Raw genomic sequence first — 24,949 nt, 5'->3', positions numbered from 1 at the left:
TATTACACAACGCTTCATGATTTATAACGGTTATCAACGTAGTGTACAGACCACGACATTTGAGTCTGAGCTTGATATATTGATGCTATAGAGCTGATGGGAAGCATCAGCCCTGAGACCATTGGTGTTAAGAGCTGATGCACTCATAACACAAATATAATTTACAAATAACTTTGGTTAAGTAATTTAAACCCAAACTATTATATATACATACAAAAGCAGATTTCAAAACAGGATGTTGTAAAGTGCAGTGAACTAGGGCCATCCTTCTGCAGACAGCAGCTATCGCATGCGGACGAGAGAGGCCAGGTACACCCAGACAGACAGCACGTTGTTGGGGTAAGGGTGCACGTACACGGCCAGTGCAAACTCCACGTTGGACGCCTCCACGTTATGGACTCCTGTGCTGTAGACCGTCTCCACGATCGGATGGATCTCAGAGAACGGGAGGTGCAGGGGAAACCCTGAGATCTACAGAAAGGAAATGGAGGACTTAGGAAATAGGTGGGCCTGCGACACACCAGTGGTGAAATATACTCATCAAGCCTTAAAGCCTTAAACAGTTACTGTCAACTATCATTTTGGGAGGCTGGGGAATTGAAGCATTGAAATCATTGTTAAAAACCACCACCACCAGCCAACGCCAATTTTAAGAGGCAGTGTTCAACTTTAAGAGGCAATGTTCATGATTTCATCGATGCTGAAGTTTTGATTTATGAATAATGTCCCCTCCCTGTCCTCCCAGACCTACAGGTATTCCCAGCCTAAGCCCTAGCCCTAATTCCACTCCTACAACCAGCCTCAGGCTCCGCCCCCAGTCACAGCTTCATCCCAGGCATACCCCTAGAACCAGAGACCCAGTCACAGCACCATCCCTGGTCTCACGATGCCAGACTGAGAGTCTACTCCATCCCTAGCCCCCGTCCCAGGCCCACTCCTAGAACCAGAGGCGCAGGCCCGGCCTCACCCTGTAGTCCCCCAGCAGGCTCTGTAGCTCCATGCGGTGCTCGTCGGCGACGTCGCGTCCCCCGCTGAGCTCCAGGCGCGGCAGGAATTGGCGCAGGGTGGAGGTGCAGTAGCGGTTCCAGCGGGTCGGGTGGCGTGGACGCCACTCCATGACCTTCTCCTTCAGGATCTTCTCGATCCTACAGGGGGCGGTGTGGGACAGCGTGCGTCAGTATGCGCCGCTGCGCTGTTTTACAAGAGAAGCAACTGATTGTCCTCTCTGGCAAATGTAAGAATGAGCTGAGGTTGATTGGCTAAACATGAGAATATCAAAGAGAGTGTGTGTGTGCGCGCAGTGTACGCCTCTCCCGCTGTGAAATCGCAGACAATTGCTGCAGCCGGCGTGTGCCGAGAGCTGCCGCCACTCGCCTGTCCTGCAGTTGGGCGGCGGCGGCCTTGTCCGTGCGCTGGTAGATCAGCTCCTCCGGCTGAAACACAGGAGGGGTGAGAGCAGCGGTTAGCAGCGCTGTCTGGGCAGCACGACAGCTGTGGTCTATATAGATTGTTCATCTGTGGTCTATACAGACTGTTCATCTGAAGCTGTGGTCTATACAGACTTCATCTGAAGCTGTGGTCTATACAGACTGTTCATCTGAAGCTGTGGTCTATACAGACTGTTCATCTGAAGCTGTGGTCTATACAGACTGTTCATCTGAAGCTGTGGTCTATACAGACTGTTCATCTGAAGCTGTGGTCTATACAGACTGTTCGTCTGTGGTCTATACAGACTGTTCATCTGAAGCTGTGGTCTATACAGACTGTTCGTCTGTGGTCTATACAGACTGTTCATCTGAAGCTGTGGTCTATACAGACTGTTCATCTGTGGTCTATACAGACTGTTCATCTGAAGTTGTGGTCTATACAGACTGTTCATCTGAAGTCGTTCTGGCAGCAGACTATGTCAAATAGCCCCCTAGAAGCTTGTTGTTGTTGTTGTTTCTGTCCGCTCTCACCTGGACACTGGAGAGCCCTGGGTTGGGGAAGGAGCGAGTGAAGAAGGGCTTCCACAGCTGGGCCTTGGTCACATCAAACTGGATCCTCATGGGGGAGGTGTACACTTGGGTGTTGAACCACACCTGCGGATCAGAGGAATTCAGTGCAGCGTATTCGGTTACTATTACACACCACGGCTCGTCATCTACGCCGTCCGAGCACTCACGTTGTCCGCGCTGACCAGGCAGCCCACCGCCTGCAGGGGGCAGAAGGTGTCGTACTGGCCGTAGTACTGGCCGCTGCTGGGGTTCCAGATGAGGAAGCGGCTCTGCTCGTAGGTCAGGACGTAGGCCGTGGGACCCTGGGGCAGACGACACGGACAGCTGTCACACACCTGGGACTGGAGCCTAGCTACTCAGCTAGCTACCTACCGACCGGCTTTTCGAGTGCTGCTCACCTCGGGGATGGCGGTGCCGATGATGAGCCACGCCCTCTTGCCCATGGAGAGGAAGTAGTTGCAGAGCAGCACGGCGTGCTCTTCCTCGTCCCCGGCCAGCAGTGTCAGGAATTGCTAATGGAAACCGATGAGGAAGAAGAAGACGATAGTCAGATGTTAACCTCCTCTCAACGAAGATGAGCGCTGTAGTCTCCGAGAGAAGGGCCCACTCACGTCACAGGTGCTCCACAGGTCGCACACACCAGCGAACGAGACACTGTCCGGCAGAGAGGGGATGAGAGACACAAACCTGGCAACCAGCTCCTGTAGAGACAGAACAGGAGAGGCCGGCCGAATTGAATACAGTAGGACAGGAGGACTCGGGCTGTAGCTCGTCGGTCATAATATCAGGTAGGGTTATGGTCACCGGGAGACCTCAGACGGACCGTGGCCTCCTGGGGGCTGCTGGGAAAGGCGTCAAGCAGCTCCTGCGGGGGGCCGAGGGGCCGGATGTAACGCGTGACGAACACCGTCTTCCCGTTGATGTCGATGACCGTGGTGAGGCAGGGCCGGTCCGGGTAGCTCAGCGACGCGTCTTTCTCGAACGCCTCCGACGCCTGCAGGAGACGCTCGTTCTCCTGGGTGTCAAACTGAACCAGGGGTCAAGGGTCAGGGGTCAGACGGCAGTACACACAGAGATGGACGCGGAAACAGCACAGTGTTATAGAATCTGTCGATGTTGATCAATCAATCAATCAATCAATCAAAGCTTTATTTGTATAGCGCATTTCATACCCAGAGGCAACACAATGCGCTTTACAGAGAACAAGGGAGGTGTTTGATGGTGGCAAAGAGCTGATGGTAGGTCAGTTGTGCTATACTGTATATCCATTGCCAGGACAGTACTGACTGAAAACACACACATTAACCTCACAGCTGCAGATAAAAGATTACCTTCACTTCCTTCATCTAACAATGGCAGCAGAGACAGGAGGGTAAAATATAAAGGAAGAAAGAATCAATCAACTACAAATCATAATGAAACAATATCAATGGTAAGAACATAGATACTAGGTATACATCTGGACAGATAGAGAGGGTATGAGATAAACCAACTGAAAGCATGGATACTAAGTAGGCAGACAGAGAGACAGACAGACAGGTGGACATGTCTTACCTTCTCCCTGATCGTCTCCCCGGGCACCAGCTGGGGCTCGATGGTGATGAAGAGTGTGATGAAGGCTCCCTCGCTCAGACTGCGGACCGCGTCATAACCACCCTCACTCCCCAGGCTGCGCTCCTTACTGTATCCCAGCAGCACTGCGGGCGTGTCCACCTTGAACGTACCATCGATCTGCCAGGTCAAATCAGACAACAACACCAAATCAGTCTCCCTGTCAGCCAGACAGTCAGTATCTCTATCAGCGAGTCTGATAGAGATACAGCGAGTCTGATAGAGATACAGCGAGTCTGATAGAGATACAGCGAGTCTGAAAGAGATACAGCGAGTCTGATAGAGATATAGCGAGTCTGATAGAGATACAGCGTGTCTGGTCGGGTCAGGTCTGGGTTAGTCTAGTCTGGCCTGGTGAGGAGTCCAGTCCATTCCGGTCAGGTCAGGTCGGGTCTAGAATGGCCTGGACTGATCTGGTCTGGTCTGGTCCAGTCTCACCCTGGACTGGAAGTAGATGGTGCTGAAGGGGATCTTCACGGATCCCAGCCAGTGCTTCTCCACCCAAGCGTGGACTTCCTTTCCTCTGTCCTTCTCCTCCTGCAAATCAGAGAATCAGAGATTCGCTGACGTGTAGGGGGAATGTTGCTAACTGTGACGTGTAGGGGGAATGTTGCTAACTGTGACGTGTAGGGGGAATGTTGCTAACTGTGACGTGTAGGGGGAATGTTGCTAACTGTGACGTGTAGGAGGAATGTTGCTAACTGTGACGTGTAGGGGGAATTTTGCTAACTGTGACGTGTAGGGGGAATGTTGCTAACTGTGACGTGTAGGGGGAATGTTGCTAACTGTGACGTGTAGGGGGAATGATGCTAACTGTGACGTCTAGGGGGAATGTTGCTAACTGCTGAAATGAGGACCGAATGCCACGGTTCCCCGTGTGCCCCCGAGGTCGAGGCAGGCGATGTCCTTATAAGTTCCACCGTTTCACTCACCCCTGCCATTTCATAGACCACCTCGTCGAAGATGTTGATGAAGACCTCGTCTTTCACAGACTGCAGGTTAGGAGTGCTGTAGTCACCGTTAGGGGCACTGTGCCAAGTAAAAAGCCACGATGAGTCATCCGATAGCACATGATAATGCCATAATAACAAAAGCGTGCATGAACGGAAGTATGAAACAAACTTTTGTATCATCAGAGTGCTCTCTCTAGTTTGACCTGAAGGAAAGGTCATGGAGAGGTCGTTCCCTCACCTGAAAGGCAGCACCAGTTCTTCGTTCCAGCAGGGGTTGGGTCCGTCTGCGGTCGTGGTCTGCAGAACCGTGCGCTGGAAAGAGACCTCCACAAAGGGCCGGACCTGAACCTAGAATGCACCAGGAAACAAAAACACAGGCTCAGAAGACACACACACACACACATTCATGGGTTGTTTTGTCCTAGGCAGACAGCTTCCATTTGGGTCAGAGACTGCTACTGTACCTGGTTAAGGAGCCAATCGCTGCCCTGGATTGCACTCTGGGAGGACTGGCCTGCTGTGAACGCCTCGGTGAAAGAGCGAGCCGACTTCGACGCCACGGTAGCTTTGCTGGAACGTCAGAGACACAGTGGTCATCCAGAGGTCAACAACATATTTCAAATACATTCTGTGCTGTTGAAATATTCTAGGATGGGTTTCAGGCCTGTAGATGAAATAATCTTGTCGGTATCAGTGTCTCAGTGTGCTACCTGTGCCCTAGCTGGCATGGGGATGTCATAGAGCCTACCTGGTGTGGGGCTTGCGTATGGGGATGTCGTAGGGCCTACCTGGTGTGGGGCTTGCGTATGGGGGTGTTGTTGGGCCAACCTGGTGTGGGGCTTGCGTATGGGGGTGTTGTTGGGCCTGCCTGGTGTGGGGCTTGCGTATGGGGATGTCGTAGGGCCTACCTGGTGTGGGGCTTGCGTATGGGGATGTCGTAGGGCCTACCTGGTGTGGGGCTTGCGTATGGGGATGTCGTAGGGCCTACCTGGTGTGGGGTTTGCGTATGGGGGTGCCGTAGAGCCTACCTGGTGTGGGGCTTGCGTATGGGGATGTCGTAGGACCTACCTGGTGTGGGGCTTGTGTATGGGGATGTCGTAGGACCTACCTGGTGTGGGGCTTGCGTATGGGGATGTCGTAGGCACGGATGACGTTAAGCAGCAGCTTGATGTCTCCGTCAGACAGGTTCTGGGCCGTCACCTTCTTCCTCTCTTTTCTCTGGGGCTTCAGGGGCCGTTTGGGCTCGGCTAACTTGAACAGGTTCAGCCCCAGAATCCTGGTGGCCAGGATTCAACAAACAAAACAGCTCAACAAACCCAGCTCGAATGGGTTTTTGCTTCCCTCTGGAATATTAGGGGCAGGATCAGTATATTCTCGTCCACCCTTTCTTTCTGTGAAGCGTATTGTGTTGTTGCCTTTGTGTATGAAATGCGCTATATAAATGTTTGATTTGATATAGGAGAAAGGGACCTACAGTTTGGGAAATTATGGTCTACAGGAAGATTTTGATTTAGATACCGCCCACAGGAATACCAACACCACTGTAACACATACAAACTAAGGCTAACGGTTTGATGGGATAGGATCTACAGGGAGGAGCAGACACAGGGAGAGGCGGGAAACAAGAAACGAGAAATATGAAACGACAAAGAAGGAGAAATGCCTCAGAACATACCCAGCACCTGCACCACTGAACACAAAGATAGAAACATGCCAGAAAATACAACAATGAGATTATCAAGTACACAATGAAGAAAGAAATCCAATAAATATTGTATATCGGTTGCATGCATGCTACAGAAACCTTAAAGGCAAAGTTTGTGCGAATTAAGTCTGAAGTAAGTTTTGATTTTCAATGATTGACGACACATGATGACACCCATTTGTGGCTCAAAGGATTTGGAAAGAGGACTGTCAGATGATCCTGAAGAGCGTGTGCCAGGGGAAAGCACTGCTATCAAATTCCCCTCCCTGTCATCTCTTTATAAGAACGTAACTCCAACTAACTGACGTTGAGCACTGGAACGTTATGAAGAAAGCCGTCTAAAAGAGGAGATTTCTAAGCGAAGGTTATAGAGGGAAAAATAAGCAGACAGTGTAGCGCCATCTATAACATGATCTCCTAACTAGAGCTGTATGTGATTTCTCCCCTGATCGGTAGCATTGTGTGTCTTTACCCGATGGTTGGTACCTCCTCCTCAATCACCAGGTCGGACAGGAGAAAATGATGCTTGGCAACCAGGAAGCGATTGATGACTGATTCTCTGATCTGATGGCAGGGAAGAGAGAGGAAAAAAGGAGAGAAGGAGAAAGACGTAGAGAGAGAGAGAGAGTCACATTCACTGCTACCGTATATAATAACTGGAAAGTATACATCGATGTGTAAATCACACAGGAACATGAATGTACAGTAATGTCACCTTCTGCAGGTACTTGGCCACCAAGGCTCTGTGTGCATCCAGGTGATCCTTAGTGTCAACAATCTCCCCTTCCTTCAATCTCCTCTCATAGTCCTAAGATGACAGATCGAAAGCACTTCGATTCAACCTCTTGTGGGCATAATACCTTCAAAATTCTATGCTAGCTCAAAAAAGGGTGCTACTGTACATAGAACCGTAGAAGAACCCTGTGTAAAACTGTTCCAGACAGAACACATTTCAGGTTTGTAAGGTTCCATATAGAATCTTTTTCAGGTTCGAAATCATAGGTTCCCCACAGCACCTTGCAGAGCTGAAAAGTGGTCTACAGTATTTGGAACCTTGGGTTTCTATCAGACAGTTCTTGCTATACATAAATCTTCATAGCACCTTTTTCTTTTATGTTGTGTTCACACCGGGCGTGAATTTTTCCTGCGGCGCAGCGAGTTTACATAGAAAGTCAATACAATTTGCGCGAACTGGGCGGCGGGCGGCACGGGCGGTGCGAATCGCCGAACTCGGCGGCGCGGCGGCCAGGATTCCCCGCGCGGCGACATTCGCAAAAGTTCAGTTTTTTTTTTACTTTCTGCGGCGGATTCACACGGCGACCCATTGATCCCGTGGCGAGATTGGGCGGTGCAAATTTTCTCGCCGCGCCCGGTGTGAACACAGCATTAGAGTGCGGGGTTGAGTATAGACTGTGGTCGTACCTGGAACACCTTGTCAGTGACCTCTCTCTCCACAGCTGGGACACACTTGTAGTTCCGGAACTCGGCCACCTCCTGGCTCCTCAGCCTCAGCAGACGGAACCTGCGGGACTGACCCAGCTCCTCCTCGGACAGGAAGTTAAACTCCTCCTGAAGCTGCTCCAGGCGGAAGTACTCCGGAGCCCTCACCTCCCCACTGCTGGCCACCTAGGGGGCGGTAAAGACAGAGGGAGAGGAGAGAGAGAGGTCAGGGGTAGAGAAAGAGGGATCATGTTGAAGTTACTTCAACATAAGGTACTTTTCTAAACATAGCAGCATAGAAAACTGAGCTCTTGTCTCATTCTCCCGGAGGCCTCTGGGTAATGAGTGACACCCTCTGACCTCAGTGTACAGGGCGCAATGGTCAGTCACCCACCTTGAGTAGCTGCATGATGGCAGCGTTGTTAGGGTCGTTGGGGTCGAGCCGAGACTCTGTGGCCCACTCCCCTAGCTTCTTCATGTCACTCAGACCAGAGGCTCCAATGCAGGCGATGGCGTCCAGCTGCTTCAGTCCACTGCAGAGAGAGAGAGAGAGAGAGAGAGCGAGAGAGAGAGAGAGAGAAGAGAATATATATAGCCTATATATTCACACATCTATGACAGCAGGGTGCCTGACGGTCTTTAACACATCCCCCTGTATTGGCTGCAATGTTGTTGCCAGTGGTGTTACTGTACCTGTGCATGCCTCCACTGCGCTGAGCTGTGGGCAGGGCCAGGGGAACGCCATCCTCCCCCACCGCCCAGGACACGCAGCAGGACAGCTTCCCAGAGGTTAGCAGGGTCAGACGATTACCGCCGTCCACCTCGAAGGAGAACGGCACATCTGAGATAAGAGAGAGAGAGAGATCGTATTGAAGTGGAGTGGAGGAGTGTGTGTGTGTGTGGTGTGCCTGCGTCAGGTAAATGTACTGTCTGTTTACAGCATTCAGATAGCATCACTGTGAATGTACAGTATATAGTGTGCAACGTGCGGAATCTAGGGAGCTTGTGTGTGTGTGTGTGTGTGTCTGTGTGTGTGCGCGTACCGCTGCCGACGCCTTCGTGGTCGAACGTGACCCGCAGGTCGCTGCTGAACTCCAGCTCCTCGGAGGGGGCGGTGCCCGTCAGTATGGAGGGCTCTGGCACGGGCACAAACACCTCTGCCAACAGGGAGGGGGAGGAGCCCGCCGTCTCAAACACCTGCAGCACGCACACGCACACACGCAGACACACACACACACCATATAGCAGTCTTAAAATAGCCCCTCTGAAATCCGCATTACACATGAGGACTGGTTTATATCTAGCGGTTATACAGTTGAAACTTTATAGCACCCGTGAGACAGACCAGCGATTAATAATGTCTACAACAACAACTACAACACCCAGAAGATCAGTGGGCTTTCCTGAGATGCTGGGCAGCCGTATACCTGCAATTTGATGCTCTCCGGCCAGTTAACTATCTTCAGGTTGAATATCTGACCAAAGTGGACTCTGAAATCAGAGTTGAGGGAGCGACCGTCTGTTCTGGAAACTTCTTTGTCGTTGTATAGGACCTTGATGAAGAGAGCGCGCTTAGCTACGTCCTCTCTTCTGGCAAACTCCGCCCTGTAGGAGGAACAATAGCACGTATATATACATATACATTATAACAAAGCACACCAGCTCAGTGGCCTTGTGGTTAGAGTGTCCGCCCTGAGATTGGGAGGTTGGGGGTTCGAGTCATACCAAAGGCTGAGTCATACCAAAGAAGACTATACAAAATGGTACCCAACACATTGGGTTGACACTCAGCATCAAAGGCTGGTTTGGGGGTAAGTCCCTGCGACATACTAGCGTCATGTCCAGGGGGTGGACTTGTACATCAAGCTGACTCACGCTAAGGAATCAGGTGATAGGCTCCTGCCCTATGGGCCACTAGGCTCGAGAACCATTGGTTCAAGGCTACTTACTTACATACTCTTTTTCTATAACAGTAGGAGGGGCCTATCAGAGTAGCTCCTCTAAAAGTAGCGTTAGTTGTGGCCTGGGTCCTGGCCCTCACCTGGGACACTGCTCACTGGGAGTGATGTTCCCCGAGGCGGTGAGCTCCGGGACCAGGATGGGTTCTCCGGGTTTCCTCCGGATCCTGAGGGCTTTCTCCCGGACCTGCTGGTCCACAGAGCCCAGGTCCGGCACCTCGGGAGGGTCCGGCTTCGGGGGTCCCTCTCCCGGGTCGTCTTCCCTATCCTCCTGGTCATCGTCATCACCGTCGTCATCATCATCCTGAGACTGAGCTCTTTTCTTCTTCTTCTTTTTCTTCTTGGATTTCTGGAAGGGACAAATTTGGTCAGCACGCGACGTTAGGGTCACTGCATGTGTCCACCCGTGTAGGGGGGTGGGGGTGTGTCTCCATCTCATAACGAAGAACAGCGAGTATACCTGCTTCCTCCTCCAGGCCTTCCACTCCTCCTGCTGTCTCCGGAACTCAGCGACCTTCCTCTGGTAGTCTTCGTCAGCCTCCGCCCGCAGCTCCGCCGCCTCCGCCTGGATCTCCGCCTCGTGCTGCCGCTCGTCTGCGGCCCGCGCCACCTCCTCTCTGGAGCAGGGGACAAAGACGTCAGCGGCTGGAGGACACGCAGGGCCCCTACACAGCGATGGTACGGTCCTCGAACTCAGCTTCGACAGTTTCAGCTTCAGAAATTAGGAATCAGAGAGTCAATCAAGTTTACATCTGACGGGAAGATCATCTTTGATGAGAGTTCAGTAAAAAACCAAAGAAGTTAAAGGGACTTTGAACGTGAAAAATACACAAGATTAAAAAACTAACAAAAAAAAGGTTGTGGCCTATTTTGTGGGTGCACTGCAGGGTACTGGGAGCTGGAGGCGGAGTCAGTGTGGTACCTCCTGAGGTACAGCTTGTACGGCGTGTTGGTGAACTTCTGGAAGTCCCTCAGGGCTTTGATCTCCTTCCAGACCTTGATGATGCTCTTCAGCAGAGTCCGGTCCTTCTCCTGCTCGCTGTCCCGCAGACGCCGGGTGTTCCTGACAGAGACCAGGAAGCGGAGAGAAGAAGGAGAGGACGTTCACGAGTGAGAGATGGGCCGGGACCAAGGTTATAATAGTGGGTTTGCTAGTTTAGTTTTTTATCTTTGTGCATGGCTATAAGCCAGCGCACCTAGTATAGTGTTTGTCCGGTTATCACTCCCTCCCTCCCTCCGTCACTCCGGACAATGTTGGCCTCCCATCAAGACCCGATGGGGATGATTTTATGGGACTATACCCCAAACCTCCATATGTTCATCCTTTCACTCCTACCTTTACCCCTTGCCTTATAGGTCGGATCCTGTCCCAACCCCATCCCTTATTCTAACCCCAACCCACACTAGGGACTGGAAGAAGGATGCCAAAACCAACCCACCGATCTCACAAGTAGAATAGTGGTGAGAGCATTGGACTCCCACCCAGGAGACCGGGGTTCAAGACCCGGTGGAGTCTCTAATTTCTCAGACATTATTTCATGTCATTTCAATTCACAGCTATTTCAGTGACATGACTAGCTTCCGTCCTACCAGTCCTGAACAGAAACAAGCCAGGCACGCACATAAGCCAGGCTGGACCTGGCCTGGTTTGAAAATGCTTAGTTTTAGTTTTTTTTCTTCTGCGTGAGACTAGTCTAGTCTCGTGAGACTATCCTGATCTCGCGAGCTCACGTTGTTTCACTCTGTGTGAAACAAACCATCTGGCAAGCGTCAGGCTACTTCTGCGCAGGGGCACAGCTAAAAAAAAATAAGAGGATAGATTTCATAACCACCCAAAATACTAGGCTTATGTATGAAATGAAAAAGTTTAGTTTTTAGTAAATTTTAGTTTATTTTAGTTAGTTGTGGAAACACACAATACAGTTTAATTTAGTTATCGGTTTTTCGTGAAGTCTAGTTTTTGTTTCTATTTCCATTAACTAAAATGTTTTTTCACACCTAGTTTTAGTTTTTTAGTTAGTTTTCGTTAACTTTAATAATCATGGCTGGGACGCTGGCTGGGTTCCTGTCAGCGCTTTACGGATGGGTGATCCAGTCCTCCTAACGTGGTCCTGTGTCCTGAGTCGTGGCGCTACCTTGACGTTCCACGGTGGGTGCTCGCTGCGTGCGGCGCTCAGCTTACCTGACTTCCTGTTTGTACTCGGAGATCCTCTGCCACGTGACGGGACTGAGGCCCTGGCCCCGGTGGGTCTCCATCATGTTCCCAACCGCGTTCCTCAAGCCGCTCAGCTACAGACCGCGGCGGACGGGACCCAGAGGGAGATTTTCACAAACCGCATGAGAAATTAACAAACACGTCTCGAGCATAACGGAGCAGGACCAGCCAGATTGGAGGGGTTGGGGGGGGGGGGGGAAAGGGAGAGACAGAGGGTAGGGCAGGGTGAAGGGCTGTGTGTACACAAGGTGCTATTCTGATCGGGCGTCCAGCGGTACCTTGTCAGTGAGGTGGCCCGTGAGGTTCTTCAGCTGCCTGGTCAGGTGCTGGTCGTAGAGCTGGGCCAGGCGAGCCCCCAGCACGTGCTCCCGGCTGAAGAGGGGGTGGTGTGAGAAGATGAGGCCCGAGACGTCCACGTCCAGCTGATAGTCTGCTTGGGCGTCGCCGGCCCCTGCTATGTACAGACTGGCATGGTCCGTCCTCAGAGCCTGGGGCGCATAGTAACACACACACACACAGCTCAGCATACCCAGGGACACCGAGGAGAATCACACAGATGTGTGTGTGTGTGTGTGTGTGTGTGCTTGTTTGAGTGTGAGAAAGCCATAAAAAGCAAGGAGTTAAGGAGTCATGGTGGTAAGCAGTCATGCGTGACGAAGCTCAGCCCTGCAGTGACCTCCTCACCTCCTGCTACAACGCAGCCCCTGTTGCCCCCAGGGACATCATCTGACAGCTGGAGCTGCTCCCAGACCTCACACACACCTCAGATTCTATTATGGGTAATTCCGCGTTGCCTAGCAACTGTATCTTTGTGCATCTCGGTGACCCCGGGTTGAAATTTCAACATCTCTCAGAAATTGTTTTGGTTTGCATTTTTAAGGAGAGGGATTTCACAATGAAACGTTTATCGATGGGTGCTATTGCTAGGTGAGGCGGCACAAAACAGGTTGGCACAGGTACTAGGTTGTGTGGCTGTAGATAAGCTACATGCTGTACCTTGGTGCAGGTATGGCGAGTGTGTGTGTGTGTGTGTTGGTGGGGCATGTTTGCCGCAGGTGTGGTGCGGGCGTGTCCTACCTTCCTGTAGACAGCGTGTAGGGCGGGGTCAAGGTCATCCTCCATGTGGAAGAGGGGGGGTCTGGTGGAGGACTCCTTGATGGGGTCGGGCAGGGCCATGATCCTGCCATCGTCCCCAAACCACCTCCGTCCCTGGACAGAGGAACGTGGTGGAGTCAGTTTTGCTTCCACCCACATCACTGGGTTCCATCTTAAGTTCTCGGACTTACAAATACATGCGACCGCCTCCCGTAAACACTTTAGCCAGCTACACCACTGAAAAGCTAGCAATTTGATGATGCGAGCAGGCGGTATTTACACTGAGTCAGTGAGTTTAACCAATTCAACTCGGTCAAAATAGGATACTTGTTGTCAGATGACTAAAGTTGACAGATGGTTACGCTGGTGCAGTGACTCTCTAGTGTGGCTACTGTACCTGCTCCTGCTTCAAGATGCGGTTCTCCAGGATGTTCTGATTGGTCATGGACACGGGGGGCCTCTCTCCCACGTACAGCCCCTCCTCTTCAAGGTAACGAGGCCGCATGTTCTCTGGTAGCTTACTGGAGGTCGGGACTACCACAGATACAGAGTCAGGTCACGTACACTGCTATATCTGGCACTACCACATTGATACATGAAGTTAGATACACTGATATACTGTACACTACTAAGCCAACCTTAGCAAATACAATGGAGTACACATTTATGAAGGTACTGTAAGTAGCGTTGGTCGGTGTTGTGGACGGCACCTCTCCTTGGGGGTAGGTCTGTAGGCCTGGGATATGAGCTATACTGGGGGGTCTAGCTCTCCTGCCTCTCCAGGGCTGCTGACCTGAAACCTCATGCCTGGCAGTTGAAAAGAGCCAGATACTTGGCTGTAGGCTGCAGAAGCCTTCAGCTGTTGAATACCTGTCTGTCCTCATGCTACAGGTCCTGGTGTGGGTGAGCTAGATTACGTCTTGTGCAATTCAGAACTCGGCGGAGGCCTTAACAGAAGGCTGTTATTGGATTAACAGAGGGCTGATTTGGATTGTGGTTACATGGTCATGTGCGGTGTTCAACTCTGGTTGTGTTCATGTGTGGTTGTGTTCATGTGTGGTTGTGTTCATGTGTGGTTGTGTTCTCGTGTGGTTGTGTTCTTGTGTGGTTGTGTTCTCGTGTGGTTGTGTTCTCGTGTGGTTGTGCTCCTGTGTGGTTGTGTTTAACTGGTTGTATAGATAGATAGACAGATAGACAGATAGATAGATAGATAGATAGATAGATACTTTATTAATCCCCTTTGGGAAATTCTATGTATCTAAGAGCTCACGGCACAGCACAACAGAACAACACAGTAATACACAACACAACAAGAGACAGACGGCAAATTCAATCAATCGACATGTCATAAAATGTGAGCCTATGATAAAAAAGTGAGTAAAGTGCATAAAGTGAGCAAAAAAATAATAAAAGGGTCAGTAGTAAATTGCACACGAAAGGGGGGGAAGGGAAGGGGAAGAGGGGGGGGGGGGTCATGTGAGCTCAGGTCAGAGGCCCCTGCCCTCAACTGAGCTGTTAAACAGCCTGATGGTTGTTAGGACAAAGGACCTCCTATGGCGCTCAGTCCTCGAACGCAGCGTGATGAGCCGTCCACATGTGAGGTTGTGTTCAACTGTGGTTGTGTTCAAGTGTGGTTGTGTTCATGTGTGGTTGTGTTCATGTGTGGTTGTGTTCATGTGAGGTTGTGTTCATGTGTGGTTGTGTTCCTGTATGGTTGTGTTTAAGTGTGGTTGTGTTCCTGTATGGTTGTGTTCCTGTGTGGTTGTGTTCAAGTGTGGTTGTGTTCCTGTATGGTTGTGTTCCTGTGTGGTTGTGTTCAAGTGTGGTTGTGTTCCTGTATGGTTGTGTTCCTGTGTGGTTGTGTTCAAGTGTGGTTGTGTTCCTGTATGGTTGTGTTCCTGTATGGTTGTGTTCAAGTGTGGTTGTGTTCATTTGTGGTTGTGTTCATGTGTGGTTGTGTTCCTGTATGGTTGTGTTCAACTGTGGTTGTGTTCATGTGTGGTTGTGTTCCTGTGTGGTTGTGTTCAAGTGTGGTTGTGTTCATGTGTGGTTGTGTTCCAGTATGATTGTGTTCATGTGTGGTTGTGTTCAAGTGGGGTTGTGTTCCCGTGTGGTTGTGTTCATGTGTGGTTGTGTTCAAGTGTGGTTGTGTTCATGTGTGGGTGTGTTCCTGTGTGATTGGCTGTGTTGGAGTATGGTTGTGGTTTTGTCACCTGTCCTGAAGCTGGGGATGAAGAGGAGCTCATTCTCTTGTGCGAGACGCTGCCGGTAGCCAATGTACTCCGCCTTCCTCACCTCCAGGAAGTCCTGCTCTGATTGGTCGATGATGAACAGATCCTCCTCCTCGTCTCTCACGAGAGGGGCATCTTCATCCTGGGGGAAGGGTCAGAAACAACACAACACACCAACTGCTTTTACTGTTGCATTACGCATCACGGTTATGAACGTTTAATACAGTAAGTTAAACTGACGTGTTTATGCTGTATCCTGTTGATGTGGTGCAAAGAGACAGTGAGGTAATCATCAGTGGCTTGCAGGCCTGGCCCTCATCAAGCCAAAGAGACCAAAGAGCCACGTCAGTCTTTTCATCTAACACAATGGTGCATTTAGCGGAGGTGAGCCAATCCAGAGACTTACTGTACTCAACGCCGGCCAAATTTTCTGTGTAAGACTCAAGCAATGAGCGAACCCCTGAAATGTACTACATAGAATAGAGAAAGCACAATCTGAGAAAAATTATCTTTTTATGATTTCCCTTAAGATAATTTGTTCATGTAAACAAGGCGAAATGTAGAGCAGATGCTCTGAAAGAGTTTGAATGTGTGGCTCTGTCAGTAGATCTAGCAGAAAACCAACCACGCGAGAGTGGAAGGGGCAAACAGACCCCATCCATCATCGCCATTGAAAGTTAAGTTGATATATTTTCTTCTTGTACAGGTACAGATCTGTTGTTCTCTTTCGCCTGACAAGATGGACACTTCTACGGCTTTTAATGATCTCTTTATTAGTGCAGGCTATATATTTGATCAAATGAATACTGTAGGTATCACCAATTGGGCGGTACAGCATAAACAAAATGAGACTTGCCAATTAGGACCAGAGCTCTCAAATGGCAGGAATCATTGTAGTTCCTCTTTGGATTTATTCACTGAAATGGAAGTGGGTGATGCTCTATTGAAGATAAAAAAGTATACTGAAGATCTTCTGGACCCTAGTCTGTTTCAGCTATTACAGTAGTTGGGCCCCTAACACATATAATATTTCTCTCAGCTTGAGGATTGTTCCAAAGATTTGGGAAACTGTACATGTGCTTTCACTTCACAAGGGCGGAGACTGTAGAGACCTTAATAATTACCAGCCAATTTCTTAGCTATCTTGTTTAGCCAAGACCATTGAATATTTAATTAACTGTCAGTTTCATTTGTTCCTGAGTAGACATTACATTTTAAATACTTTTCCGTCTGGTTTTAGTCCTGGTCATGGTACTTGTGACATCCTCCCTGGGAACGGCCTGCGGAAGGCGGCAGGCACGAACGTGGACCCTATGCTTGGCTGCCTAACACTCATTTTCTGTGCCGTGCTTAACGTTTATTTCCCTGTCGCCTGTAGGAGCTGGAGCAAAGCCCCTGTGAGTAGAGTGAGCCCGAGGCCCTGGGAAAACCCACCCCACGACAGATTATCTTTTCTCTTCAGTTTGCCTTTTTGGACCTTTTTGTTGAATAAATGTGCCGAGGCGCTTAAACGCTCACTGCCTGGACATTGTTTGCTGTGCTCTACCTGGTTATCCCAACTCGGGAGGTTGCATACTGTATCTGCTGCATCCCTTGTAAATTATATTGTGTGTGCTCTTGACACTGCTCTGTTCATTGACCTGTCTAACGCATTTGATAGAGTTAACCATTCACTTTTAATAGATAGGCTTGTCTATGTTGACCTAGATTCAAGTGGTTTGCAAGCAATCTTTCTTATAGACCTCAATGTATTACTGCTGACTCTATTTAATCCACTTTTCTGGAGGTCACTAAAGGTGCACCACACAGCTCAGTTTTAGGACCTTTACTCTTCACTCTGTGTATTAATAACATTGTCTCTTTTGAAAATGGTGCACTTCTATGCTGATGATACGGTGCTTTATTTATCTGCATCTTCATTGGGAGGAGCATTATCTCATTGATTCCATCCAGCGCTCACTACTACAGCTCAAACCTTTATTTATTTATTACTGGTGATCATTTTAGAACACTTCATTGTAACCTGCATCAGGCAGTGGGTTGGCTGTCCCTGGCTACGAGGAGAATGCAGCACTTGCTCTTGGTATGTTTACAAAGCAATCTTACTAAAGCTACCAAATGACCTGACATCCCTCATCACATGGTGATCCAATCATCACCAGACAAGGTCTTGGGATTGGTTAGTACTTGAGGTCCCTCGAATCAAAACTTTAAATCAACTTTAAATCAATAACTTTTAGTTATTGTGCTCCTAGAGAATGGAATGAGCTTCAAGAGATTTTCAGATTGGATACCTTAGTCTCATTGGGAAATTTAAAAAATGCAAGAAATTAGTTTGAAGTTGAGGTCTGTGCATGTTTTAAATAATATGTTGCCATACCGTCTCACATTAATCAGCTTGAATGTGTAAAATGAAAAGCTGTATAATTGTTTTAGGTTTTTACTGCATGAATGCTTATAACCAGGGCACCATCGAAAATGAGACCATGGTCTCATTGGGTTCCCCTGGATAAATCTATCTATACTATAATTAGAGAAACGGTAGGGGTAGGGGTAGAGAGGGTCGAACATGCACTTCACCGCCTAGCCACCAGAGGTAGGCTGTGGCCACGGGATTGAAACAGCCATCTCGATGTTGGAAGATCACAGACACACGGTTTGGACTGGCACAAAGGTCTCGACATAACAAACGTAGCAATACCATGTCCCGGTCGCATGCACGTGCGCACGCACAGAACCAAAACAAAACTTTGAGTGAAGCCAGCTCTCTGGGAAGGAAAGCTCAGAGTGAACCGAAACGCCCCCTGCCCGCTTTGAACTGAGGGGGGCACCACAGAGCCACCCAAACAAGGCCGCCTATTCACTTCGATGAAAGGAAATGCTCTCACTGTTATTTATGAGATCATGCTCCAAGTCACTTCTTTTAGATAGGAGATGCACTTGTGAGTTCTGGGCAAGTACTGTAGTAGTACATTGGCTTTTCCTACGTTAAATGCAATTTTCGCTTTGGACAAAAGTGTCAGCTAAATTACTGTAATGTAATGTCATGTATTTCTGAGGTTCTTTTCTCTCAATTCTAGGAGTTAAGCGCAATTTTGGGGGGTTTCTCATTGCTCTACACCAGAAAACCCTGGACCTTAGGGTCCTAATGGACGGACTACGAGACATCTGCGAATGTTTACGATGGGGAAACATCATACCTCCCCTAACGTCCGTCATAGAAGATTATTGCAGCCAAAAAATTCATCAACACACTCGCAACAATGCTCAGATTACAAGCTCTGGGAGGTATCCTTTCTGGGATTCTGCTCAGTGTTGAGGTCAACTGGGTTGGGTTTTAATGTGATCAGTCAAGGGGGATAGCTCTAAAAAGCTTCAAATGTTTCCTGCAAAATGATTTACATTTTAATCTTGTAACTGGTAGTTTTACCCGCTCCCCAATCTCTTCCTCGCCCTCCTGGTCTCTGCCAATTTCAGTGTCTTCTTCCTCTTCCTCCTCCTCATCCTCTCCCTCCTCATCCTCCCCTTCATCACTCCTGGACTTCCCCTTCCTCCGGCTCCTCTTGGTTTCTTCCTGGGGCTCGGGGTCAAAGTTGAAGGTGAAGAAATTGTAGGCCTCCTCTGCGGTGGGTAAACCCGTTTCCGCCTGGAAGTACGACAAGGGGTCAAATGAGGGGGTGAAACAAAGCTGTTACAGCTGTCCAGGACACAACGGGAAGCAGTTTGGATCTTCTGGCTCACCCTCGTCTCCAGCCTCACACGTCTGACGGCCTCCCGGAACGTCACCCTGGTGTTCAGGGGCGAGGCGGCGTCCTCTGTCCCCGCCCGCTCCGGGTCCGCCTGTAACAGAGCGGAGATGAGCTCCTACCAGAACGGGACTCTCTGGGTCTGCTGCTGTGTTCACACCGGGCGCACATTTTTCCTGCGGCGCGGCGAGTTTACATAGAAAGTCAATACAATTCGCGCAAACTGGGCGGCGGGCAGCACGGGCGGCGCGAATCGCAGAACTCGGCGGCGTGGCGGCCAGGATTCGCCGCGCGGCGACATTCGCAAAAGTTCAATTTTTTGTAACTTTCTGCGACGGATTCGTGCGGTGACCCATTGATCCCGCGGCGAGATTGGGCAAACTGGGCGGCGCGAATTTTCTCGCCGCGCCCGGTGTGAACAAAGCATTAGACACTGGTGTTGCTGGGTTGTGAATGTGATTTTGATGTGTTCTGCTGTCTGGATGAGACAGAGGTGGTCCAGATTCAAGGTAAGGCCCTCACCTCTCTGTCAAACCTGGTGAGAGGGTCTCTGTCACGGAGGTGGTGCAGGCGACTGGCTGGCTCCAGAGAGGCCTCCTGCTGCAGGAGGCTCTCAGCTTTAGTCTAGAACAGAGGAAAGACTATAATTCCCAACATGCCCCACAGCACCTGTAGCATGTAATATTAGCTTCAGCAAAGTCTACAGAATGCTGGTAAACAGAGGGACATTTAGAGTGTTTACTTTTAAATAAGGAGAATTCAGTGAGAATACTTCCACAATGAAACACTGGGGTAACAGACAGAGGCTGGTTGGGTTAGGGTTGGGGTTAGGTTTAGCTGACTGGTTTATAGGCTGGGTCTGGGTTAGGGTTAGGTTAGAGGTTTACCCTGGCTGCTCTCAGCTTCTCTGTCATTCGCTGCCTCATGGAGCTCTCCGAATGGCTGGAGCTGGGTGTCGCCAGGGGCTGGGGCTTGTCCCGGAGCAGGGGGGGCAGGCCTGGGGGACAGACACAGGTTATGACGGAACATAATAACACAGGAGGAGAAGAGAGGGAGAGGCAGGTCTACAGAGGACATGTGGGCTGGCTGACCTCTCTGAGGACCGGTCGGAGGCCTGGACACCACCACCGTCTCCTCCGTCCTGTCCTCCTGGCCGAGGTGTTGGACAGTAGTGATCTCCTCCACCGGCTCCATGCTGGGTTCATCTGCGGACTCCTCCTCCAGCAGCTTAGATTGGGGTGGGGAGCAGATCAATGGAACAAAACTAACCCATAACCTACAACACCAGACATGACCAAGATGGAGGATGATAATGACGTGATTTCAGTTGGCAAAACTGAAGTCGGTGAAGCCAAGAGACCAAGCGAGGAGACAAACTGATACCTTTTTCTTCCGTCTCTGTCTCTGAGCCCTCAGCGTGCGTTTCAGCGTCTCTCCGGGGTCCTCCTCCCCACTGGTCACCTCCTGGAGCAACGTAATCACACAGGAATCAAACACAAAGCCTGGTCTGTTTGCTGGGTACAAACACACATTGTCCAGGGCAGGCTTACACTCACCATAACACTGAATATGTTTGAACCTAAGGTTTGTCTGACTATGACTACAATTGGCATTTCATTTGACATCATTTGGAGAGGTTTTTTAAGCGATACAGTGACACAGCAATGGAGAAAGAGAAGATGAAATAAGAAAGTGCATTTTAGGTAGAGTGAGCTCATGAGGGCACACTCTACAGAGGGAGGAGAAGCAGTCTGAGCTTGTCTGAGGTGAATGGCGCAGGGCGTGGGGAGTCAGGAACACTGCACACAGCACAGCGCAAACGAGGCTACAGATACAGGCCAGCTACAGCACACAGGGGCTACCGGGAGAAACACACACCAACCTCCATTGTCGTCTGTCCTCTCCGTTTTCTCTCCTCTGGTGGGACTAGAGCCTACCAGGTAGATTACAGCACTTAGACACAACACACAAGGGTCCTGCAAACGTCCCAGTGTGTGTCTGTGTGTGTGTGTGTGTGTGTGTGTGGGGGGGGGCTTGTCTTTTACTCTGTTACCTCCCTCATGGGGCTTGCTGAGTCTTGTTGAAGCAGGCTCTCTGTGCCTCTATTTCTTGCACTTATATTTCACTACCATGCTATTCCGCTAACAAAACAGGTAAACTATGAATGATGTTGGCTATATTATGTGCAAAATGTTGATGTTTTTTTGCTATAGTCTACAATGGAGTAATAAAATGGGAATGTCATTACCTGGGTATCAACATCATTTTTGACTTTTACCAGAGACTCTTGCAAAGCCTGGCCTTTCTTTCTCAGTTTCTCCCGTAGATGATGTCCCCGTCGCACGTTTTCCCGTAGGTCACTAAAACAGAGCGAGGCAGGCTAGCGGTAAACACATTTTGTGCACGCTCTTCAAATAACCAAGAGACATGAAAATTATAAATGAAAACAAACTGTTATCTACTGAAAATGAATCTATTAAAAGTGAATCTATATAGTTAATATTGAACCTGTGAACTACCTCGAGGACATTGTGTTGTTGGTGAAGAGATTTCACTAAACGCTCCAGTATTTCTTCAGGTAAACATGGTGAAAACTGCTACATTGTATCAGTGCGAACGTTCTCTCTGCAATGATACATTATAACAGAGTATGAGAACCAACGTAACAACAACATAACAACAATGTAACAGTCACTCCGTAGTACAACGGTGAATTGTTTCTCCCATGTTGAGAGGGGAGCTACAACCTCGGCATGATTCACAGGAATAAGTAGCCTAAACGATATCATAATTATAGAGCCTCATTACAAAAAGAGATCCGTGTTGAATGGCTATTGTCGTGTTCTTGTCCGACAACATATGTGTATCAATTGTTTACATTTACAGATACAAAACAAAGACTTCAACAATGCAGCAACAAAGTTATAATTTGTGTAATTTCCCCCGTTACCCTGAAAGGGCTTACCGCTATGCTGCTGCCTAGTAACAAGAGATCAACTACTCCTCTACCAACCTTGAAAAAAGCATTGGTGTATCCAGACATGAATCCTTAAACCGCCCAAGGCAAGTCGGATTTTCATTCATCCAAAGGATTGTCAATCCACCAAAGCCAATCCCTCAACGCGGCATTCGTTTAGTACATTCTACGGTGTCCGGGCGATTCAATTCTTTCCATGGTCGAACACTGAAATTAAGGAGGCTAAAGGGATGCAATGCAAACGTCTAGACATCACATCGCCGAAAAAAATAAAAGTATGAAATAAATACATCCCTTATGAGAGTCTTTATAATGAAAGAGTGAAATTCCTCAGCCACTTCATTCACAAGCATGGGTCTAATTATCTCTGGTCCAGAGCTTGAGGCTCCCGCGTCCCGTCAGGGATAATATTATTTCTCCATGGACTTTTTTGCATTCAGTCTGCTCTTCAGTATATACACATGATATGTTTCCATTACTCACTGAAGTGAAGACAGTTTTCGAACGATGAAAGCCTTTTCTTTGAGGTGGCTTGACTTTAGCCCCACATTATTTATATAAAAGGCACTTTTTTGCAATTAAATAGCACTTATCCACGATAATGGCTTCGCCATCCTGATCACATGATCTCACATTCCGAGAGATCATGTGGTCAGGGTGGCACAGTCGTAAGAATGACATGGGGTCTCAATGCGTTTCACCATTGCCTCACAGCAAGAAGGTCCTGGGTTTGGACCTTTCTCCCGGCCTTTCTGTGTGGAGTTAGCATGTTCTCTCAGTGCTCACTCAGGTTCCCTCCAGTGCTCCACATAGAACCACCACATAGCTCAGGAGGTAGAGCAGCCGGCCGGGGATCGGGATCCAGAATGTGCCGAAGTGTCTTTGAGCAAGGCAAGTTGGTTTGTATTGCACATTTCAGCAACAAGGCAATTCAAAGTGCTTTACATGAGACATTAAAACGATCAAGACAAAGTGCAACACATAAAAGGTCATATAAAACGAAATGCAAAAAAAGGACATTTAAAACAAAATGCAGGAAAAATAAAATACAGGAATAAAAGTTACAGTTCAGTGTATGAATAAATAATTATTTGATTTAATAAAAAGCAGCGGCAAAAGGAAAGTCTTCCGTCTTGATTTAAAAGAACTAAGTTGCAGCAGACCTGCAGTTTTCTGGAAGTTTGTTCCAGATGTGTGGAGCATAAAAACTGAACACTGCTTCTCCATGTTTTGTTTGAACTCTGGGGACCGAAAGCAGACCTGTGCCAGACGACCTGAGAGGTCTGGATGGTTCATAATGTAGCAGCAGATCAAAAATATATTTTGGCCCTAAACCATTCAGTGCTTTATAAACCAACAGCAGTATTTTAAAGTAAATTCTTTGACAGACAGGAAGCCAGTATAAGGACCTCAGAACTGGAGTGATGTGATCCACTTTCTTGGTCTTAGTGAGGACTCGAGCAGCAGTGTTCTGAATCAGCTGCAGCTGTCTGATCGATTTTTTAGAGAGACCTGTAAACACACCGTTACAATAGCCGAGTCTACACAAGTTTTTCCAGATCCTGCTGAGACATAAATCCTTTAATCCTTGATATATTCTTCAGGTGATAGGCTGACTTTGTAATTGTCTTAATGTGACTGTTGAAATTCAAAGGTGTAGTCATGTGTCCATGACTACACCAAGATTTCTGGCTTAATATGCGGTTTTTAGCATTACTGATTGGAACTGAACACTGACTTTTGATCGTTCTTATTTAGGCTCCAAAGACAATTACTTCAGTTTTATTTTTGTTTAGTTGAAGAAAGTTCTGGCACATCCAATCGTTGATTTTTCTTCAATGCACTTAGCGCTTGTATGGGATTATAGTCCCCTGGTGATATGGTGATATAAATTTGTGTGTCGTCTGCATATGGTAGCATATTTTCTTGTTTTCCATACTTTGAGCTAGTGGGAGAATGTAAATGTTGAATAGAAGAGGCCCCAGAATGGAACCTTGGGGAACAGGTTATTATTGTCCGCTCAGATTTGTTATTGCCTATAGACACAAAGTAGTCCCTGTCCTTCAAGTAGGATTCAAACCAGTCTAGCACTGTGCCAGAAATTCCCAGCCAGTTTTCCAGTCGGCCGAGTAATATGTTGTGGTCAACCGTGTCGAATGCAGCGCTGAGATCCAGTAAGACTGAAATTCTGAATGAATGTCTGTTTGAATGGATGTCATTGAAGACCTTAACAAGAGCAATCTCGGTGCTATGGTATGGTCGAAATCCTGACTGGAAGACATCAAAACAATTAATTATTGCCAGGAAGTTGTTCAGCTGTTGAAAAACACTCAATCATTACCCTCAGAATAGATAGTGGAAGAAGGGCTTGTTCCAAACAGCCTCGCTGGGAGGAGATCTGAGTAGCAGCTGCTGGAACGTTCCGAGACCAACATGTGACGTAAGAACAGAGAGGACTCCCCCTAGAGTGTGTGTGTGTGTGTGTGTGTGTGTGTGTGTGTGTGTGTGTGTGTGTGTGTGTGTGTGTGTGTGTTTCGCTGCCTACATCGTGTGATGTACCGCCTCTCACTGCATGACAAATAAAGATGTTTGTTGTTTGTTTGAAAAACATGCAGAAGAACAGATGCTCTTCAGTTCTGTCCCTGACCAGGACTTGGACTGAGCACTTGGACTTGGTCCCTGGGCACCACTGATTACGCTGCCCACTGCCCCTGGCTGCCCTTGGAGATGGACAGCTTGGATGGGAGAAATACAGTGGATGAATTCCACTGTAAATGCAAGTGTTTGTGTGTTGTATGTCACGTGTGGTGCATGTGTTTGTGTGTAATTGCCGTGTGGCGAATAAGCAGCCCTCCAAGGGTCGTTATTATTAATGATTAATTAGGCAAATCCAGGCTAGTGGATTATGTGCTATTTATAATTGCAAAAAAGTGCTTTTTAGGTATAAAAGGTGGGAGGCTGAAAGTCAAGCCACCTCAGTGAAAAGACTTTCATCGTTGGAAAACTGTCTTCACTTCAGTG

At 48.7% G+C, this 24,949-nt stretch overlaps 1 protein-coding gene across 1 annotated transcript; it reads right to left on the bottom strand.

Annotated features, from left to right (window-relative positions):
- Positions 1–251: 251 nt before the first annotated feature.
- On the bottom strand, positions 252–20,839 carry cc2d2a (coiled-coil and C2 domain containing 2A; the record flags this gene model as incomplete). Its single annotated transcript, XM_084444464.1, has 37 exons — positions 252–471; positions 968–1,145; positions 1,375–1,433; positions 1,959–2,081; positions 2,165–2,299; positions 2,396–2,509; positions 2,609–2,698; positions 2,821–3,024; positions 3,329–3,343; positions 3,552–3,728; positions 4,047–4,145; positions 4,541–4,637; positions 4,800–4,909; positions 5,026–5,131; positions 5,670–5,837; positions 6,739–6,830; positions 6,982–7,074; positions 7,689–7,892; positions 8,101–8,239; positions 8,400–8,547; positions 8,750–8,903; positions 9,134–9,311; positions 9,748–10,013; positions 10,125–10,281; positions 10,587–10,727; positions 11,847–11,953; positions 12,158–12,367; positions 12,957–13,088; positions 13,372–13,508; positions 15,188–15,347; positions 18,636–18,851; positions 18,947–19,045; positions 19,474–19,575; positions 19,839–19,948; positions 20,043–20,178; positions 20,335–20,415; positions 20,834–20,839. 37 exons carry the CDS (start codon positions 20,837–20,839, stop codon positions 283–285), a joined length of 4,932 nt encoding a protein of 1,643 aa, XP_084300590.1. The 3' UTR covers positions 252–282.
- Positions 20,840–24,949: the final 4,110 nt, after the last annotated feature.

Source organism: Borostomias antarcticus, assembly GCF_949987555.1.
Source record: "Borostomias antarcticus genome assembly, chromosome: 10".
Classification (NCBI taxonomy): Eukaryota; Metazoa; Chordata; class Actinopteri; order Stomiiformes; family Stomiidae; genus Borostomias; species Borostomias antarcticus.
The sequence above is the reverse complement of the archived record's forward strand: the minus strand, read 5'-3'. Positions and strand labels throughout refer to the sequence as shown.